We start from the raw sequence: 21,565 nt of genomic DNA on the forward strand, positions 1-21,565 counted from the left end.
ATAACAATATAACCAAGATTTTTCCATTCTCATGCTCACAGCTAGCATGCTTTGAACATTCTCAGTCAAGGGATCCATACAACAAGAACTTAGTGATAGTTGGGAGGGGGTGGTGGTAGTGCAGCTTAGGGAGCAGATATATATCAGTGGTAGAGATGAAAACAAGGTCAAGCTTGATAAATTGGATGTTTCGCTTACAAACTAGCAATTTTTATGGAATGCAAGTGTTGCAACTGCTAGCTTTTCTGGCAAAATAAAGCCCAAAATGTTCCATATATTGTAGCATTGTTTTAACAAGCTGAAAGTCAAGGTGCAAGCTAATTTAGCAAGGCTCACTTGTAATGCATGAATTTATAATGGAACAAGTGCATAACAGACTATGGCAAGAGAAGTCTCATTAACTATAATGGTGCAACTAATTTAACCATTTTCACCTTATACTAGCTTCCCAGTTTATCAGACGAATGAGTACAGCATTACTGTATTTTACAGAATCCAATACCAGAAGCGACATTTCTAGTAGGAGCATAAACAAGCACCAAATAAATAATAGATGGCTAAACATGCTTCTTTTTCTTTGATACAAGAATTTACAAAGATGTGGTCTCTACTTTTCTTTTCCTAGAGCAATTCTCAAGCAACAATATCTTTGAAATACAGGCCACTCCAAAATATAAGGGAAAGCTAACTCTGTGTCAGATCTTCCCTGCCACCACCCCTGATATTCTGCACACACAGCACAAAAGACTTCAATAACTTTGACTTTAAACTGAGACACAAAATTATATTTCATAAATGTTAAATAATTTCAGCTAGGGAAATAGAAAGGGCAGAAATAAAAGATCTACTGTGCATTTTGAAGTTTTCCAATTGAATGGACAGTTTTATGTACTTTTAATTATTTATTTATTTTGTAAATGGAAAAGTCACCATAACTTATTTTGTCCCCTTAGAACAGGCATACTCAGACTTTGTTCCAGCGAGATGTTATTTCATTAAACTTTATGACCTTCAACCACACATCATTATGGCTTTCTTATTGCCCTTGACAAAGAATGGAAGAAGATTTTCCTCCAACATTCAAAGCATTCTACTAACAGAGCTGGATTGTGAACCATTTGTCATAGCTGATAATGCCCAGAATGTCCTCATTAGGTAACTGGATATTTAATGCAAGTGAAGAATTGTTTCCTTGCACTTTATCTAGCCTATTTTTTTTTTATCTGGAGCTACACACTTTCTCTGAATGGGCTGTATCCAACTAAGTTAGAGTAGACCTACTGAAATTAATGAACTTAAGGCACACATGTCCATTAATTTCAATGGGTTTACTATGAGTAGCCCTAACATTGGATACATAATTTTATGCAACCGTGCCTTTACTTCTGGGGATGCTGTGAATCCTACAGAAATATATTAAACTTAGGCAGTAATTAAAACTGAAGCATGTTGTCTCACATATGCCAGCTTTTCCCACATTCAGAGCACTGCAAATATTTGAATTTTGGCACTTATTGTTCTTCCATTGTTAACAAATTGAATTTGAAATGTTATTACCCCTGTAAAGGCTCAACATCACCATATTTGGATGACTCTCCACGGCTTCATAAACAATGATTTGCAAAGTCACGGGCAAGCACTGAGGCTCCTCCTTCGCTCTCCCATTCTTGCTTTGTGCACCAACGTTCATGAAAATATTCTGGCTTGCGTCAATCAGTAGAATGTTCCGGTGAATCAGCAGGCACGCAGGACTTAAGTTTTTTCCCCCCCTGTACGTACTTGACAAATTCTGGACATTTTAAAATGGAATGTTTTCTAATTCCAGAATTTATGGCTATTTTCTGGAGTGCCCTGGCAAATTTAACCTAGTTCTTACAGAAGAGGCAAAAGAACCCCAAAGGCAGAATTGTGACTGCTCCTTACCACCACGGCCTTCATCGCCATTGCCCTCCAGAACACATACACACAAAGAACAGAACGGAGGGGACAGTTTCTAAGCCCAAACACCAAAATGATGGCATACTTACTGTTTTATGCTCTAGCTGAATTACTAAGCATTTCAAACTCAGTGATGCTGAACTGCAATTTCTGTGCTACAAATGTTGGCACTTGTAAGGAGAATACAGGAGGGCAATAGTGTGTGCTAGACTTTATGGTGCTTGAAAAGAAAATCTGTTATTTAAAATTATTCTGAGAAGTTTGCTTTTTTTCAGTTAGAGCAACCTGAGAAAATCACGTTGTTTACAGTATCAAAAAAGCCCCACCTTAACCCCAGCGGAAGGTTAAGAAATCCTTTAAAATGTCAAAAAGAAAAAAGAAAAAAGAAAAGAAATGGCTTTAGAACTGCTACGAGTTTCACTTCATCCCTACCTAGCTTGCAGGGCCATTTGCCGCTTCTGCTGCAACAGATGAACATGGCTCCCTCTCTGGGAGATGCTATGAGAGGGATAGCTCTTATACACTGGGCTGCTTCTGGACAGTGATGACAATTAGCATATGAACATGAACTGTGCCAGCCACCCTTCAATGTCTCCCAGAAGGAACAGCTCCTAAGCAAAAGACTATCACTATTAGAGGACTGACAACACATCATAAGATGTCGAGAAAAAGGCAGAAAGTAATGAAAATAGGTCTCCTTATATTCCTCCTCCGGGACAGAGAATCCAAACCGAATCTATAAAAACTTACACTTTATTAAACACACACACACAAACCCTAATTTAATTGTTAGCATCAGTTGTCTGCGCTCTGCCATTTCTCACCTTTCTGTCACTCCATATAAAAGGCATCATAAATTAAATACTGAAATGGAGTAATGAAAAATTCTGAGCTGTTCTAAACACAGTGTTTTAGTGACACAGTTATTTATTACTTCCTTAGTCAAAGTTCTGCATAACAAAGCTGCCAGACCAAATGTGTCATTTTATGCCATCCATCAGCAACTATCCTCCCGTCACCAAGTAGATCAGTCATCAAATTCAGTCCGTCACTTTTTTTCTTACTCTAATTAAGATATGAGGTATCAAAGAAAATTAAGAATGGATTTCCTCTTGCAAGACTAAGCAAATTATTCTTCATTAAACAGTAATGAGAATGCATGAAAATGGTGGGAAGTTCAGCTCGCAGGAAGGGGGAGGGACAGATCCCATTTTTGTAAACTACCAACTCAATGACTTGTGGATTTCCCCCCTAAAAAATATAATACTTTTATTCTGCTTTCTTCAAAGAACAATTCAAGAATGCAGCCCATCTTAGACCACCTGTGTTTGGTGGGAAACAAGGTGAAATGGAGGTCTTTATGTCAAAGCCCTGACATTTGTTTTCTTGTGACAGTTTCTCTTACTATCTTACATATCAGTCTTACTTCTTTTCTTCCGCTTCTGTATCCCAGCAGGAAGTTCAAAGAGGATTACACTCTAAAAACCATGTATATACACCCAACACAAAAAACAAACTCCCAAGAGCCATCTGAGATTCAAATCACCCTTTGAAGTCAAAAGCATGATTATCATTATGCAGTCGGAACGCACCTCCTGGGACTTGATTCATTACAAATGATGAAGAATTTACAACAGCTGAACCAAGGGATCATCCACTAAGTTATGCAACTCTATTTACAATGTTTCCCAGTATCTTTTAAACCCTCCATCCTAGCGACACTTCACTTTAACCAGACCCTACTCCTTCTTCATCACAGCTTCCTGCTCAGTTTGATTCAGGAGATACTTTTAGAGAGGTTCCAAAATGCAGGACAAGGCAAAGGAAGGAGCCTGCAAACCAACTGCTTTTGTATGTCTTCCTTTAAATTACTATGTTTGATGAAACAAAACTAGCTCTCACCACTGAGGGAGACAGTATATTCAGCTTTCTGTGTATATTCAGCTTTCTGTGTTTTCCAGTTATCACACACTGTTTGATGAAACAGGTGATGTTCTGAAAAGGGGCTGAACATTTCTAAAAGAAGTAAGAGTAGCACAGACTATGTGAAGCATAAACAACAAGCTACTTCCATCTTCCATAACCACATATGCTAATGTTTACAACATGCTGAAGGTCTTGATATTGGAATGCAAAGTCTCAAAGGACTTGAGACCAGGCTACCTCCGAGAAGGCCTTACCTTATCTATACTTTCCAGGTCACCAAGCCTTGGGAGAGTCACTCTTAGAAGGGCCATACACTCCTGATGTTAGTCTCATGTCCACTAAAACCAAGGCTTTTAGTGTGGCAGCACCTGCCATCTGGAATGCGCTTCCAAAACACACCAGCCAGGCAGCTACAGCATTGTTAAACAGGCAGCTGCTTAAAACTCATCTATTCACCATGGCTTTCCCTGAGAAGGTGATGCAGCTATGTTTACTATTAGATTCTGATGGCTGAATCTTGGGCGCCAGAGATGGAGGGAGCTGTGGCCCAACAGGAACATGAGCTTTTGGATTTGACAAATGAACTTGGAAAAAGCCAGATTTGGAAAGAAAAAGTTTGGTTTGGTTTGGAAATGGGGGGCTGGATGGACCCCCCTATGCAGGGATGTTTGGACTTTTCAAGTCTGGCAATGGGCCGTGAGATGTTTGGGGTTGTGGGGGCTCCTAATTTTGGAGGGATTTTGAAACATGTTCTTAAATACCAAATGGAGTTTAGTGTGGGTTATGGAAAAGGGGCTGATCTGTCGAGAAGGGTCAAAAACATTGTTAAGCTGGAGTTCGCACGAGTGAAACGAGCAGGAGACAAGGGAAAATACAGTTATAAATATGAAGAAGAGCTGCGGAAGGGACATGGAAGAGACTTAAGGGCCTCGGATACAAGGTTACCAGGTTAATGCGCTAGATCGATGGGATAATAAGGACTGACAAAACCCGGGACCAGGAGGAAGGGACACTGGATGAAGATTGGATTGTTTTTATTTCTTTTTTACTACTAGGATTGTTTTATAAAATTGATGAATGTTAGAAAAATGTTGGAATGAAATTACTTGGCTTTAGTAAAAATGTGTAAAGAATTACGTAAGAATATTATGGTTATGAGAAGTGGGTAAAAATAAGATTCAAGTTTTAAGTTTTAAGTTTTTTTATAGTAAGATAAGATTAAAATGGTTTAAAGTAATGTAATGACAGAATATTATGAAATATGGAAAGGATTTGCTGCGACAATTAATAACTAGGATACAAAAAAAAGGGAGGAGGAGGAGGTCAAAGAAAGAAGGTAATGACAGTTGAGGATTTGAGAATAATGGATTTGTTTTTAAATGTTTGTGGTGTATTTTTGTTTTTTTGAATTTGTATTGTCTGATGTGGTTTGTTTTTTTCATTTCTCTTTGCTCTTTCTTTTTTCTGTTTCTACCTTGTTCTCTTCTGTAATTTTTTTTTTTTAAATTCCAATAAATATCATTAAAAAAAAATACTATTAGATTCTGATGGATTGTTGAATGTTGCTATGTTTAATGTAAGTTGTTTATTTTAAAGTTATTGTGACTCTTATATTGGATCAGATTGTTACTATTAATGTTTGATGTTTTATTATGTTTTTATGTCTTGGAAGCTGCCCAGAGTAGCTTGGGCAACCAAGCCAGATGGGTGGGGTATAACTGAATTATTATTATTATTATTATTATTATTATTATGAAGGAAGCTGATCAACTGAATTGTAATATATTTTGTACTTTAAATGAATGCATTTTTTGGTTATTTTATACTGTTTGCTGCCATTTTCCCCCCTTAATAGCCCTTTTTGCAAATAAATAAATTGCAAACAAATAATCCATGCAAGTAACATTTGCTACACCTAGGCTGCATTTCTAAACATATTTATCAGGTCAAAAGCCTCTCCAGACACTCTATGCATAAATAAGTATAGAACTGAACTGCTGGAAAAACTTCATGACATGAGCCGATTAGAATGAAGCTGGTAGTCCAATTTTCTACCCAAAATCTTGACATTGTAGAAGGTGCTCACCCTTAGATAAAGCCTCCTGTCATCTCTTTGTATAACATGCGTGCTGACAAATACTAAAAAAGTTTAAAACCTCACTAAAGATTTATAGGGAGAGTGGAAAGCCATAATTAGTATGCAGTCTGTCCATCTGCTGGTATGGCTAGAAGACAATTGGTAGAAGCAATTTTACATGAACTTTGGTTACAGACGAAGCATTTGCTTATGTTCACTGCACATTCCTAAAAAACAGTTTCATTAAGTTCATGTGCTATCAAAAGCATGTGCTAGACACAAGTCTTTTGAAAAAACTGCCCCCGAAGGTAAATAATCGTCACTTATTTTCATACCCTATTCCCCTGCAACTTGAATTTATAGCCCCCTGTGATGACATCATTCTTTCTATACATTGGTAAAATAGGAGAACTTACCACTTGCCCATTCTGAGGATTTTTATGAGCATAAGGGGGCCCACGAATGTGATTCCACATTTGGCCAGAAGTCATAGCGAAAACGACACACTGCAAAAAGAAAAAGAAAAAGATGCTATTAATAGAACAAACAAAAGAAAGAAAGGGGGGAGCTCTTAAGTTTGCATGCCCAGGAAATATATCCCAATAATCAAGCAGCATATATTTTCAAGACAGATTACAGTGGTACCTCGGGTTAAGTACTTAATTCGTTCCGGAGGTCCATTCTTAACCTGAAACTGTTCTTAACCTGAAGCACCACTTTAGCTAATGGGGCCTCCTGCTGCTGCTGTGCCGCTGGAGCACGATTTCTGTTCTCATCCTGAAGCAAAGTTCTTAACCCGAGGTACTATTTCTGGGTTAGCAGAGTCTGTAAACTGAAGCGTATGTAACCTGAAGCGTATGTAACCCGAGGTAACACTGTACTAAAGTTAGGATATTACTTAAGGTAGGTAAAGGCAGGAAGCAAAGAGAAAATATAAAGCGGTATAGGAATAAAATGAATAATAATAATAATAAAATGGGCCTTCAAAGATTAGTTCCTCAGGGGGGAAAATGAGTTAATGCTTTAAGTTTATAGAATTGCTTGCTTGTGGGACAAAGAATTCAGCCTATCTCTAATGAATTCACATGTGGGGAGAGGGGGAGGAAACCAAACTCCAGTATTTGAGGAGGGGTGCTGTCAGCTAGAGTAGTTGTGTCATCCTTAGATGATCCAATTGGAGAGCCAGATCTGAAAGTAACCAACACTTCACAGGCCAATTTGATAGGTGGGCGTGGCCATCCACCTGTCAATCACCTCCCATCATATAGTGTCAAGTGATTAAGGTTTGGCTGCAAAACCAGGCAGGGGGACAGAAAAGGATGCCAAGTTCAAAAAAAATGCAGCATTTGGACTGCAAAGGAACAAGCAGTGGCACACTGGTTCCCATTCTTCCTTTGCAGCCACAGCTGAATTAGGCGCTTTGGTCAGTGTTGGAAATTTAAACTTGCAGGTGGCTTCCCAGACTCAGGGGCTGCTGACAGTGAGTCTGCAGCTGTAGGGTTAGAAGGAAACTATACAATGACCATCCTGCCAACCTAGCAGTTCAAAAGCACGTCAAAGTGCAAGTAGATAAATAGATACTGCTCCGGCGGGAAGTTAAATGGCATTTCCGTGCGCTGCTCTGGTTTGCCAGAAGCGGCTTAGTCCTGCTGGCCACATGACCCGGAAGCTGTACGGCGGCTCCCTCGGCCAATAAAGCAAGATGAGCGCCGCAACCCCAGAGTCGGTCACGACTGGACCTAATAGTCAGGGGTCCCTTTACCTTTACTATACAATGACCAACGCTTTGCAGGGCAACTGCCTCAAACCTACAGCTAGTCCCAAATTTTTCTGTTTCTCTCCATATCACAGCTTTACTACTGCAATTTTGATGGAAGCAGTTTAACTTGAAAATTAATGAACATACAAGGATGAAAGAAGGGGAGGGGAGTCCCTGCTTGACAGACGTCCATGCTCTCAGATTTCGGGGAAAAAACCCAGCTCTCACTGGGGAACTTCCTTTTATCTTCCTTATAATTATCTATGTGGGGGCAAGCGCACCAACTGCTCAAGCGATAGGTACGAAAACGGAGTGGACTTGGCTTCTCAACTATCTTAATGCCCAGTTAATGATGGTGTTGTTCTCCCTAAGGCTTAGCAAGCCTAAAATACAAAAAATATGCTAATCCCAGGTCCAGCGGGGAGCCACATGCAGTTTAGAGCCTTTTGAGGCTGCCGGCAGCTTCCGAGCTGCGCTGACTATTGATTGACATGAATCAAGTTAGGAATGGTTTTGACAACCGCACATCTACTGTCTGCCTGCCTGAACTAGTTCGCAGACCGGGCCTTCTTTTTGCCACCTGAATCATCTATTAATAAGGAACAAGCTGGCACATGATTAAGGCAGGAGCTAATGGACAACATTAATGGGTCATTTGCATTATGTACAATCTGGAGGAAAAGCAAGCTCACACCTTTAGACGAGTCCTTGAGATCCATGCATGGACAATTAGGGGAGCAGGGTATGTGGAAAGTAAGAGAAATCCGGGCATACAGAGGGAGCTGCTCTTTATCTCATTTTCCCCATGGTTCTCTTTGCTTACCCACTACTGCTCAATTTATTGTTATCTCTTTCATATTACCTCTAAAGTATTCAACTCCACCTCCCCATTCATGTCATTATTTAAGCTGTCTCAGATGACAGTATGGGATCTAGAGGCTCACAACTCCATATTATAAAGACATAATAAAAGGATATGGTAAAAGGATAGCATCTTGTACTTCGCTCCACAAATTAATAATCCGCCTCCTTCCTGTTTTGGAATATATAATCACTCTCCATTTTAGCAGAGTTTTAGTTGCTACACCAAGATAGAATTGAACACTGGATTTTCTTTGTTGTTCCTTTTTTTATTAAACTCTTGAATTTTCTGAACCCCCTAGGACTGAGGCTCAATGAAGTACTGCTGTCCAGTTGGTTATTTTCTACTAACATCTCTGTATATGCTTAAAATCATTACATGGCTTTTCGTTCCAAGCATAATAATTCTACCCTATGATTCCTCCAAGGAATCAAAAACTATGTATAACATTACCCAATTTATTCTAACAGGATATAGGTACAATACATAAGATGACAGGAACACCTTTTCCTGAACATTTCTGTACCAGGCAAGGGACAAAAGGGTCAGGTTAACACATTTGTAGACATCTTCAAAGTTTTGCAGCAGAGAGCAATCTTACTCAATCCAGCACCATGTTCTACATCTAAAAAGAGATGCTGCCTTCTCCATTCAAAAAATCCAGGGGGAAAAGGTCCTCCCAGAAACCTCTGTGAGGAAATTCCCAGAAAGTAGTAAAACAGCAAAAGAAGGCGAGAGGAAGCAAGTGATAACCAGATAAATTGTACTTGGGAGTAAACCTACTGAAATAATCTCCATTAATCTCAGTTTGGTCTATGCTGAGTATGACTAATGCTGATATCACCAAGAAAAAGTACACTGGCAGTACAAGAAGATCCTCATCAAATTAGGAGTCTTGTAGCTCAATGGCAGAGTCTTGTAGCTCAGTGAGCTAGATTGACCCAATGGCGCTAGATGGACTCTGTTCCTAAAAGACCATGAAACCAGTATTGTGTTCCCAAGGGGGTTGTGGAATTGTTTTCCTAACTCCACTCTCTACCAAACCACATGGCAAACTGGTTTTGAGATTTATTTATTTTTCAGGTGATTCCAAAGCAGTTTGGAAAATGTTCAGCTGGCCTTCTGTGCCAAGGACAAAAAGTAACAAATCCCGCTGGGCTACTGCCATATCCCTGCATGGAGATTCGTAGTTATTTACATCCTGCAAGTCAGACAAGTTTGCAGCCAAATATATAGGTCAAACTATATATTATGGTGGCATGACCTGAATATCAGAATGTGAGTCATGTAGATTAATGCCACAGATGAGTAGACAGGGAATCTTTCCCTCACCTTCTCTTCCCTCACACCCCAGAAAATCTGTTTTTATCAGCAATTTTTTTCCTCCTTCTGGGTACCAGAAAACAAACTGGGAGGAAGCAGTTTCTCTCAGGAGCAAGCAGAGAAATTTCAGCATTCCTTCCTGCCGAAAGTGCAATTTTATTTCCCCTCCCCACTTTAATAAAAGAATTCAGCAACAATTTCAGGTGAGACAGGTACTGCCCACTGTCTGGTCTAACTCCCACGTCAGAGTCATAATTATTTTATTTTAGCTTTATGGACTAGGGATAAAGGGATAAAACAAAGGAAGCATCTCACAACTATTTTCTGCAGGACACAAGACATGTTAGCAGTCCGTAACCTGTAAAACGGTGTGGGTGGCGTTTGATGGAGAAGGAAGAAACGAATGAAGCAGGTGGCATTTAAGAATGTAAGGGGGAAAAGAAATCAGAAATGTTTCTAAAGCTAAAATATCTACCTTAATATTCTTATGGCTAAATACAGCTGTTCCTTCCAAAGAGAGATATGATTTTGCATGAATAAAAGATCTTTAAAAGCTACCAACAAATCATCACCACCACCTCTTATCTTTGAAGATACCACCATGGAAGAGTTCAAGATTGGAAATTTGCTTCAATAGACAATTTGTCAAACAATTTAACTGCATTTTCTCTCATATATATATGGGGTGGGGAAGATGAGGAGAAAGATAACTAAGCAGCTCCTTTCCATCTTCCCAGCTCTGCAGGGAATTCAAAAGGAGTACCTGTGGGTAGGAAAGCTACAAACTTAGCAGGACTTCGGGAGCTATTGTGCAGTGTGATTTTAGCTACATCTTATAGAGGAAAGAGTCCTGTGGCATCTTAAGTATTAACAAATAAGTTCTGGCTTTTGCAAGCAAGAGCCAAACTCATGAGCTGTAGAAGGTGGACAAAAAAATGTTGAATTTATTTCTAAGATTTTATAATACGGTGCCTTTCAAACCAATGTTTGTCAAGGCAGCTTACAATATATTTTAATGATGCATGCTTACATATATGCATGTATACACAAGCCCCCAAAGTGAACAAACGTGGGGCAGGTTATATGGTAAAATGAGAGTAACAAGCAAATGTATATATGGTGTCCCTGTGTTCAATGCATGTGTTAACGACTATCAAGGACCAAAGCCTACCATTACTATTACCAATGGGGACAACTTAGCATACTGGTTCATGACAAAATAAATAAATAATTTAAAAACTGTACAGTAGCACCTTAGGTAAAGAGACCTCTGACCATTAGGTCCAGTCATGGCCGACTCTGGGGTTGCAGCGCTCATCTTGTTTTATTGGCCAAGGGAGCTGGGCCAGCATGACTAAGCCGCTTCTGGCGAACCAGAGCAGCACACAGAAACACCGTTTACCTTCCCGCCGGAGCGGTACCTATTTATCTACTTGCACTTTGACATGCTTTCGAACTGCTAGGTTGGCAGGAGCAGGGACCGAGCAACGGGAGCTCACCCCGCCACGGGGATTCAAACCGCTGACCTTCTGATCGGCAAGTCCTAGGCTCTGTGGTTTAACCCACAGCGCCACCCGCATCCCTTTAGTAGCACCTTAGAGACCAACTAAATTTGGTTTGGGTATAAGCTTTTGTGTGCATGCGCACTTCTTCAGATACTGCATGCACACAAAAGGTTATGCCCAGAACAAACTTATTTGGTCTCTAGGGTGCTACTGGACAATTTTTAAATTTATTTCGACTGTGTCAGACCAACACGGCTACCTACCTGAATCTGGTTCATGACAGTTCAGCAACTGAACCATGCACTGTTAGCAGCATTGTTACTTACATGTGAAGGAAGTAACAATAAAAGGAAGAGCTCAATGTGGAGGTGGGAGTATAAGTAATACTCTCGGACTTGGGAGTTCTCCCAGATCCATTATTCTGTCAGGTTCATAAACTTCAATGGCGGGTGGTGGTGGTGACAGCTTTGTTTTAAAATAGAATTGCCTTGTTCTCATGGGTGCAGAGATTTTTTTAAACAACAACAAAGCAGCAGCACAAGTAAAAGACTGAAAACAACTATGCAACACAGATTCATTATAACGGATGCTGAACAATAAATGAAGGTATTTCAACAGTGGATTCAAGTACTGAGATTTCAGATGAGGGAGCTGTATTCCCACCCACTACAGCTAAGCTCTTACCTAGCAAAGATGTCATGGAAGAGAAGTTTGGTACAAGAAACTAACATTAGCTGCAGCCACGTGGCTCATATTTTCCCATGCCAACTTTCAAGGAGCCCAGCTCTATCTTACGTTTCAGTCACTAAAACTAATGTTATATATTTGATAAAACAGTGATTATCAGTATCTTTAATTGCATAAGCATACCCACCCTACCCCCAGTTCTGAGCAACAGTTAACTTGTGAGTTGTAACCTTCATGCCTTTGAACTTTGGGGGGGGGGGGGGAATGTCAATTTAACCAACTTCTGCCAACACTGGAACCAATTACAATTAGCCAGGGTATCGGCAACCTCTTAATTGCATGCTAGCACTGTTTACTGCCCTTGAGGTTTGGCCCAGCTGTTCCTGTTATGATTTCACAATCAATGCTGTCTCTCGCTAACCTATTTATTAATGCAGTGCTCTCTCATTAACAGTGTGAAAGGGACTTGAAATCTTGTTATATAAACAATTAAATTAATTGAGCTTCAGAAAGTTTTTTTTAAAAAAATGAAAAGTTGGCTTACCAGTGCTGCCATTGCCCAGCCAGTCTTGTTGTAGATGAACTCCAAGTTGTTTCGCCGCAAGTAGAGTAAGCCACCGACTAGCGACACCAGGAGAGCCAATGCAATGGTACCTGAATAGTTTGGGGGCCTGAACACTCTGATCTGTAAAACAAGAAAAAGCATGTCATGTGTTTTTCTGCTTTCTGATGTATAAGTAGGCATACAGAATTTACATACTAAACAGAGCCAGCCATTCACAATTAAACTTGTACGCATCTAGTCAAGTAAAATGACACAAGTACAGATTAAAACTGCTATTCCCCCCCCCATTTCTCTCTCTCTCTCTCTCTGTGTGTGTGTGTGTGTGTGAGTGAGAGAGAGAGAGAGAGAGAGAGAGAGAGAGAGAGAGAGATACCAGGCTTGCTGGAGGCAGGGCTTTTTAAAGGAGGAACTCAGTTTCGGCACCTCTCAGGTGGGCACCATTGCCATTATAAGAGAACAAGGGAGGTGTTCATGGTGAGTTCCAGCACCACTTTTTCTAGAAAAATAGCACTGGGCTGGATCCAACGGGAACTATATTCCAAATCACCCGGAGGACACCAGATTGGCTACCTCTCCTCTAAGCCTTCAATGGCAACTACAAAACCACATTCAGATGGCAGCAAGTTTATTCTAGTCACAACAACAGGACACAGAAGTAGCAGAGCCTGGCAAAGGGGCCTGATGGTCTAAACTCAGGAGATAACTTGAAAGAATTTCCACTGGCAGGTTCTCCTGCACTAGACCTGATGAAATGAAAGGGAACTTGTAGTCGTCAATTCATTTTAGCGATGTTTGCACAAGAGAATGTGCTGGTGAGCTGTGCCCCATTTGAGCAGTGAACCTAAAAACATCCCCCAGTTTCTTGAAAAGTCCCCTTTGCATCAACCCTGAGAAGCGGTCAAGATTTTAATTCTTCATTATTTCTAAAGAGACTTCTAGTTTTTCCTTTAGATAAATATGGTACTTTCCCTACAATGTTCTTGCCCACTACGCTTGCATGCAGTTAAATAAAGTTGTTCAGTATATTTACCAATTGTACATCTACAGCATTATTTTTTTTTAAAAAAACAACTACTCAGTGTTAGACTTAGGAGTTATTACTAGCAATAAGAAATATTTCAAGTACGTGCTCACATTAATCAATTAATTGGTACAATATCATTCCTCATGTTCTGCTAGGAGACAGCCAGATTAATATTTTAGCTACCAAAGCAAGATTGAAATACATCGTTAATTTTTTCCCCTCTGGAGTTACCAAAGAGTGATAGAGTAGCACAGCTGGCACTTTTATTATTTTAATACATTTTGTAGAGGACTCTTATGGGGGGGATATCATTTGAAGGTAGTGGGGAAGAGGGAACCCCAGTTCCCAAGGTCTGTTTGTCACAGAACATGAAGATAAGTGTGGATGAGTCTCTTAACTTTGTCAAGTGACTTACATGAACATCAGTTCTGTCAGCTATCCACTTAGCCAACTGCTCTGCTGCGAATCCAATTCTCTGCAGGTCAAATGTGTCAGCTCTCCTGGGCTTCCCTTTCGGAGGGAAATGCATGAACGTTGGAGCAGAGTTCATATTGAGCTATGAGAGACAACAAAGATGCCACCAAATATTAAAAAAGCATATCTGTCCTTTGTCAGCCTTTTGGGAAACTGTTAAAAGTATGGAAGTATATTGCATATAATGCTTAACAATGTGCCATTAAATGAAGCCACTAGGCTTCTATCAAGTCCCCATCTACTGTATGGGAACAATAAGGTCAGTACACTACAGGTCAGCTGCGCACATGTAATTTATGTATTTAAAGTCATTTCCAGATCACCTTCTATTGTAAAAACAAGGCAATTTGCAAAGCAGAAATTATACAATACAATATTCAACAGATGTACAAAAGTTCAGTACAGCGAGTACTAAGGATGAGGGTAGTAGGAATCCCCATGTGAACAGTTAAGCTTTTAAACAGTCAGTTGAGTACCTCTCATTGGTTCTTATGGGGGTGGGGTTGGAACTCAAAAGATGAAATATAAAAGCTAAGTATCATCACCAGCCTAGATCTTATGGTAAGCTAACCTGTAGAAGTTGACAAAAGGAAATGTTTCCTGACCCCTCATTTTCTCTGCAGCCACTGTATCTCTTAAAAATATCTTGTGTTCAGGGGTACTCCCAGAACAATGTGGGGTGAAACATGGGGAAGGGCACTAAGAGAAGTGGGGAATTGCATTAAATCAGGTTTGGATCCTAAGCTAAGGAAATTCTCATAAGAAAAGTTCCTGTTGCTTCATCTTTCTCCAAATAGCCCTTGTGCCTCATCCCACATTCTTCAAGAGAGCTTCCAAACCTCCTTGATCATAGGTAACTACAGAGGGAAGGATGGAACAGGAAACTTTCCTTCCAATGACTCCCTTAAAGCTATGTCAGGATCCAAACTGTTATTTTCCACTAACGAAAGGCAATTTGTATTTATTTATACTCTCTCTCTCTCTCTCTCTCTCTCTCTCTCTCTCTCAGAACTCAGGGATGTGGACATATAAGGTTACCCTGAAATCTGAGTGAAGAAACCTGTGAAAGCAACGAGGATGGAACAAGATTGCCTCTAATGACATACACAAGCCCAGCCATTTTCATTACCAGGGCTGTATGCTCACTACACAACTAAATTATGTTACATAAATACATTATTTAAATGTTGCAAATTCAAATTATGTACAATAATCAAGCTGGATGTTAAATAATTGGATTTATTCCAAGTACAACATATTCTCTTCCTCCGCGGAATATTCGTTGACAACCCAATATGTCGTGAAACTGAAAAATATGAGGCACTAGGAAATGTGGTTGGTTGTGGGGGTTTTTTTGGTCAAATGTAATATTTCAGAAGACAGCACATAGCTTTGCTGAAGTAGACTGCAACTCGCTTTGTGAACTAGCAAAAGTGAGGTCTTTTTAAAGAAGTAATCAATTTGAATGATATGCATTTTATGTGAACTCAATTACTCAGGTCCATGGGGTGCGTGAGAGAGGATGGAAGAGGAGAAAGAGAGCCATCAGCAATAAGGTAAAAAGGTATCAGCAATAGGGAAGGACAAAAGCTACATATTGTGTTAGGGTAGCCATCGAAAACAGCCTCCCTGTGCCACACTCTTCTTCCCCTTTCCCCCATAACATATATATTCAATTACATCTGATGTGATGCCATCATGGTATGCATTTTTCGTCCAACAGCAGCTCATGCTGAAGAATGGGAGAACATAGGTAATGGCATCAAATCTCTGACAACTGATATACATTATGGAGAGAAGGGGGAGAAAATGACCTGGCAAGTTGGTCACAGATGGCCATGACCTACATTTTAGTATAAAACTATTAGTGTCAAAGTTTCAGGATAACTGGAAGCAGTAGCAGTCTTGTTTTATAAAAATAAACTGACCTCTTAAAAAACTTTTAAACTTGTTTACTTGTATAGCCTGGGGAGAAGTGGTAGGCTTCTGTGTGTGTATATGTGAGTGCATGTGCCTGTGTGTGTATGTATATATAGCACAGTAAAGTAAGAAAGCAGTTTATTTCACTTACTTTTCAGAACACTAGTTACTTTTGTCTGTTGCACTAAAAAAAATCCCCACCCAACCTCTGTATATTTATTTGACAGTAGCTCCATAAAACCCACTGAGGGTTACTTTTGGGCACAGTTATCTAGGTTGGGAATTCAAATCTGAGGTAGGCATAGCAAAAATTGGTCTTTCTTCCAGATTAGTTAATTGAAAACACTTTTGGCTTTGCCCACGGCCCCCAAAAGATTAGCCCTGAGTGGAACCGGTCCTCAACAGGGGTGGGAAGGTTTGTTCATCCCTGATCTAAGCCATAGTTTCATGATCATTTGGACTACAAAAAAATGAACAATGTGTACATTTTTGTGGGCAGCAGAAACAAACTGCTGCAGATCTTTCAGAACAGCAACATTCTTCATTTTTAGTGGCAGCTAAAGGAGTATGGTGGAATAATAACAGCAGTCTCTCCATCATCTGTGCTTGTGCTTACCCCCTCTAAAAAAAAAGTAAAACATGTCTGAAACATGCAATTAAGGCAACCAAGAGTATGAATATATTAGAAAGATGGACACAGAGCAGCTTAGCATTCAGGAATACACCTTCTCACCTGCTGAAAAACATCAGCGCCTTCATCATAATCTACTATAGTGAAGAAAAGTTTGTTCGAAAATGCTGAAGAGTAGCGCCATGAGTTAGCCAGCACTTGATATTCCTCATTAGCTTGCCTGTAAGAGTAAAGACAGAGAAAAACACATTCAACTACCTAATAAGTGCACCATTAATAACTGCAGTAACATCGTCCTACTTACAGCATTAGATGAACCTCACATAAAACTGTAATGTGCATTCTTTTCCACAAAATTACACTGTCTTTTCTTTTTAAAAACTCACAGCTAAACCTGAGAAAAGGGAGAAAACTTTACAGTATTTATAACACTCAGAACACTTTCAAGGGCTTTGCATAGGTCATTCTCAGTAATCATCATCATCCCCACATTGCAGATGAGACCCAAGGCTGAAAGACAGTGACCTTGAGCAAATCACCTCCTTTCTGTTGCTGCACCAGTGTGCAATGTGGGGGACAGTAAACTGTTGAGTCGATGGAAGAGACAAGATTTTAACTGCTCCTAACCACTAGAGCAGGGCTCACACAAACCCCTCCATAACCTGAAAAATGTGTGGAAGGGGCTGCTACCACCTTCAAAACTTCCAAAATCCAAAATAAAGAGCCAGTGGTGGTGTAGTGGTTAGTGTTGGATAGGACCTAAGGCCCTGGTTGGTCATAAAAAAACTCACTGGGTGACCTTACAAGTTACGACAAGAAAACTGGACTGCTCAAGGAACAGGAACTATGCTGAACCCCTAGGTAAACTGGATTGCAAAATTGCTTTTTACTATTCCCAAATTGTCCCCAGGAGACCAGGACTGATGTAGTGTCAGCTACCTATCACTAGCCTAGGACTGTCCCATTTTTGTTTCTGTTTTAATCTGTCTATTGCAAGTCTGCTTACATTACCTGGTAGGTGGCGTTGTGGGCAGGCATCAGGCCCTGCAGTGATCTGGCCGGGGCCGGAAATCAGCACCTCCTTGGCACTGTTCAGCTGCATCGCCGGCACTGGGCCCTGCCTAGGAGCGGCCCTCACTGCCCAATCGGCGCCAGCAGGGGCAGGGAGCTTGGCTGTAGGGAATTTAAACTGCGGCACAGCCGGACACCGTCCTCTCTTGCTCTTCACCAGATCATCCACTCAGGGATGAGTTGGTTCAGGTATACATGCCTGAACAACTGACACAGGACTTTCATTTTTGCATTTGATGCCTTCTGCTTTGTTTTTACAAACAGAATGGCTGTATCTTGGTATTGCATTTCATACCCAACCAAGAAGACCACGCCAGTTGAATTTTCTTGTTTATTTTAATCTTGTACGTAAGGTTATCAGATTTTTTTCAATGAATCCAGGGACACTTTTCAACTTCAATGGATTTTGTATGGGGGCTGATTTGTAAATCCGGGGACTGTGTGGTAACCTGACTTGTATGCCCTAAGGACAAGTCATTTGAAATGTGGAAGCATTTGCAGTTATCTACGTGGTACCCAGTGAAGTAGTTTCACTAGCACAAGGATTTCTGCATGCAGTGGAACTTCTCCATCTCCTCTCTCCTCGCCTTCTCTAGATCTGCTCTGGAAAGTTGGGGAAAACTCCAGAACCATTATTGGGAAAGGATGAGAGGAAAGGAAAGTTCTATTGTGTAGCCAAAAGTCACTGCACCAGCACATCTATTTTGAAGGATACTGCCCTCAGGCTTTTGGAAGTAGCTTATTCACAGGCTCCCAGGTCCTAGGCAAGTTTATTTGGAATTATATCCCCCAGTGTTTGGTGAGACTTACCATCAGGCAAGAATGCAAAAGGACTACAGCTAGGCACCAACTCTATACACCAGTCTTTGACAACTTGGGTGCCTTCCACACAGGTTGGAGCTGATACAAGTTGTATCACAAAACGTATGGAAGACATCAGGCTAGCAAAAGCTGGTGCATTCACTGACCTGGAAGGAAGCCATACTGAACACTGCGGGATTTACTTCCAAATAATCTTGCACAGGATCAAGCTGAATGTCACTGTATCCGTTTGGGCAAAATATTAAACAGAATATTTGGCCTTCAGGGGAAGAAAAGGGATAAGTGCTTCTTTGAAGTTACTTCAAGTTGGGAATACTAAATATTTCTCTCTCCCCTTTGGTTTGTTCTTCCTTTCCTAATCCTATAAATCCAGAACAGCTGTTTTTATAGCAGTACTTTTAAGGGTATAATCAGTGCTTTTCTTCCAGGAAAAAAAAATGGTGCTGACACTCACCATGAAGTTGTTACAGTAAGGGCTACACTTATAACCAGGGCTTTTGTTCTAGAAAAAAGGTGCCAGTACTGCATACCCCTGAGTACCCCCAGAGAAAAGGTATAATATCATAGGGTTAAAAGAGTATTTAAATAAAGCAAAAACCCATCCATTGGACAAAAAGACTTACTGGAATTATTTTCAAGTTGGGGGTAAATTCTCTGACTCCAAGTTGATGTTATTTGATCTTAGCTATTGAAGGAACTTCCTCCATGTCAGTTGACAGATCCAGATCACTGAAAGACTCCAAGAAGCCAATATGTCCATCACGATATCTAAGAAGCCACAACTTTTCATATTCTACTGCTCAATTTTCAAGCAGTGAGATGGAACCTCTTCATATCTGGGTGAACCATAGTTCAAAAGACCCAGCGTCAAAAGACCCAGATGAGGCAGTATTTGCAATGCATGTGGGGCTATTGCCGTTTGCAAAATTTCTGTTAACCATGGTCATTCTGTAATTCATGGCCAAACCGACACTATCAGAATTATTCAAGGCCTCTCCAATCTCAATTTTCTTAAAACACTTAGCAGAAGTGAAATTTGTAGGAAAGCATAATGAAGACCCTCTAGTCCAAGCACTGACAATGCATTCATCTCTTATGCCTTTGATCACTGGAACCAGGTTAAAAAAAAAAAAAAAGGTTAAGTCTGTATGTTCACTGGAGAAGCAAACAGAGCCAGAGTTCCCTGGTTGAAACTTGACTCAAGACACTGCAAAACATGGATGCTAAGTGTCATTTCCGCAAATGAACTTGCTGTCGACTTAGCCAGTGGACCCACACATTTGACTCCCCTTTCATAGGCTCTGCAGTCTTCCTTCCTATTCATGAAGACTGCCATTTAGCACTGCAAACTCTGAGACCAAGATCTGTCCTGCCTTTAATGTGATCCAAGTTGAAGCTTTGGGCAAAATGCCAAAGAGTTAAACTTGCCTCCCACAACTCCAACAAATTCACACTATGAGTAGCCTTGTTCTTCGCCCAGATGCCCATCAGACTGGCATCTTGCAGTCATTACCATGCTCACCAGATCTAAGAAATAAACTGAATTCTGGAGTCCAGCCTCTTAGAGATAATCGTAGCCCCACAGTCAAAAGTATCTAAAAAGGTAGTCAAAATAAAAAAAATCCTTCCAGTAGCACCTTTAAGACCAACTAAGTTAGTTCTTGGTATGAGCTTTTCGTGTGCAAGCACACTTCTTCAGATACACTGAATATATATACTGTGTATCTGAAGAAGTGTGCTTGCACACGAAAGCTCATACCAAGAACTAACTTAGTTGGTCTTAAAGGTGCTACTGGAAGGATTTTTTTTATTTTGACTATGGCAGACCAACACGGCTACCTATCTGTAACTAAAAAGGTAGTAATACCCATTGTAATGGTCTGATATGTTTTGCCCAAAACATCAGATGAATTGCCCAAACTACAAGTCCCTGTACCATGGGCTATGTGTATCAGCAGTGCTGACCTCATAAGCAGCAATTTGCTGACAATATTTTAAACACACGGTCTAGGCTGACTGATACCAACCCATTCTGCGTATCCAACAGAGCTTGTAGATGAATCAGCTGCTGTGCTGGCTGAAGATGACTTTTTCTCCTTTTCAATTTATTAGGAAACCACATGCTGAGAGACATTCCTTGATTGCACTGGCACCTCTGACTCACTTGCCAATTGTAGTGCGACCTCAAGAGAAGATTGTCCAGAAATGGGTACACATGGCGGAGAGTACACATTGGAGAGTGCTCTTTGGCCCCATGGAGCCTTCGATGTGGGGTTCCTCGGAGTTCAATTTTATCACCCATGTTGTTTAACATCTACATGAAACCACTGAGTGGGGTTATCTGGAGTACGTTGTCAGCAATATGCTGATGAAACCCAGCTGGACTTCTCCTGTACATCTGCAGGTGAGGCAGCAGATGTGCTGGATTGTTGCCTTGGTAATGGACTGGATGAGAGCCAGTAAACTGGAGCTCAGTCCAGATAAGACAAGAAGCACTGGGAACGGGCAGTTCCCTAGACCAGATAGATGGGAGGTTGCCTACTACTGATGGGGTTACACTCCCACTGAAGGAGTGAGGAAATAGCTTGAGGGTACTTCTGCATCCATTGCTGTCGCTTGAGGCTTAGGTGGCTCAGAGTGTCTTCCATCAGCCAAAGCTGTACCCCTATCTAGACAGGTATAGCCTAACTTCTGTTGTCTGTGCTCTGGTAACCTGTAGGTAAGATTGCTGCAATGTGTTATACATGGAGCTGCCTCTGAAGATGGTTTGGAAACTTTAGCTGGAGCAGAATTCAGAAGACAGGTTGCTCACCAGAGTAAGAGGGTTTGAGCATATACAGTGGTACCTTGGGTTAAGTACTTAATTCGTTCCGGAGGTCCGTTCTTAACCTGAAACTGTTCTTAACCTGAAGCACCACTTTCGCTAATGAGGCCTCCCGCTGCCGCTGCGCCACCTCTACACGATTTCTATTCTCATCCTG

At 40.7% G+C, this 21,565-nt stretch overlaps 1 protein-coding gene across 1 annotated transcript in view; it reads right to left on the reverse strand.

Annotated features, from left to right (window-relative positions):
* Nucleotides 1-21,565, reverse strand: part of TUSC3 (tumor suppressor candidate 3) — a 123,404-nt gene that overhangs the window by 49,630 nt on the left and 52,209 nt on the right. The window contains exons 3-6 of the mRNA XM_081020149.1: nt 16,794-16,911; nt 14,082-14,222; nt 12,622-12,762; nt 6,358-6,447 (exon numbers count right to left, since the gene is read on the reverse strand). Of these exons, the coding sequence (XP_080876275.1) occupies nt 6,358-6,447; nt 12,622-12,762; nt 14,082-14,222; nt 16,794-16,911 (490 nt within the window). The remainder of the gene's footprint in view (nt 1-6,357; nt 6,448-12,621; nt 12,763-14,081; nt 14,223-16,793; nt 16,912-21,565) is intronic.

Source organism: Podarcis pityusensis (genome assembly GCF_964106645.2).
Source record: "Podarcis pityusensis genome assembly, chromosome: 9".
NCBI classification, from domain to species: domain Eukaryota; kingdom Metazoa; phylum Chordata; class Lepidosauria; order Squamata; family Lacertidae; genus Podarcis; species Podarcis pityusensis.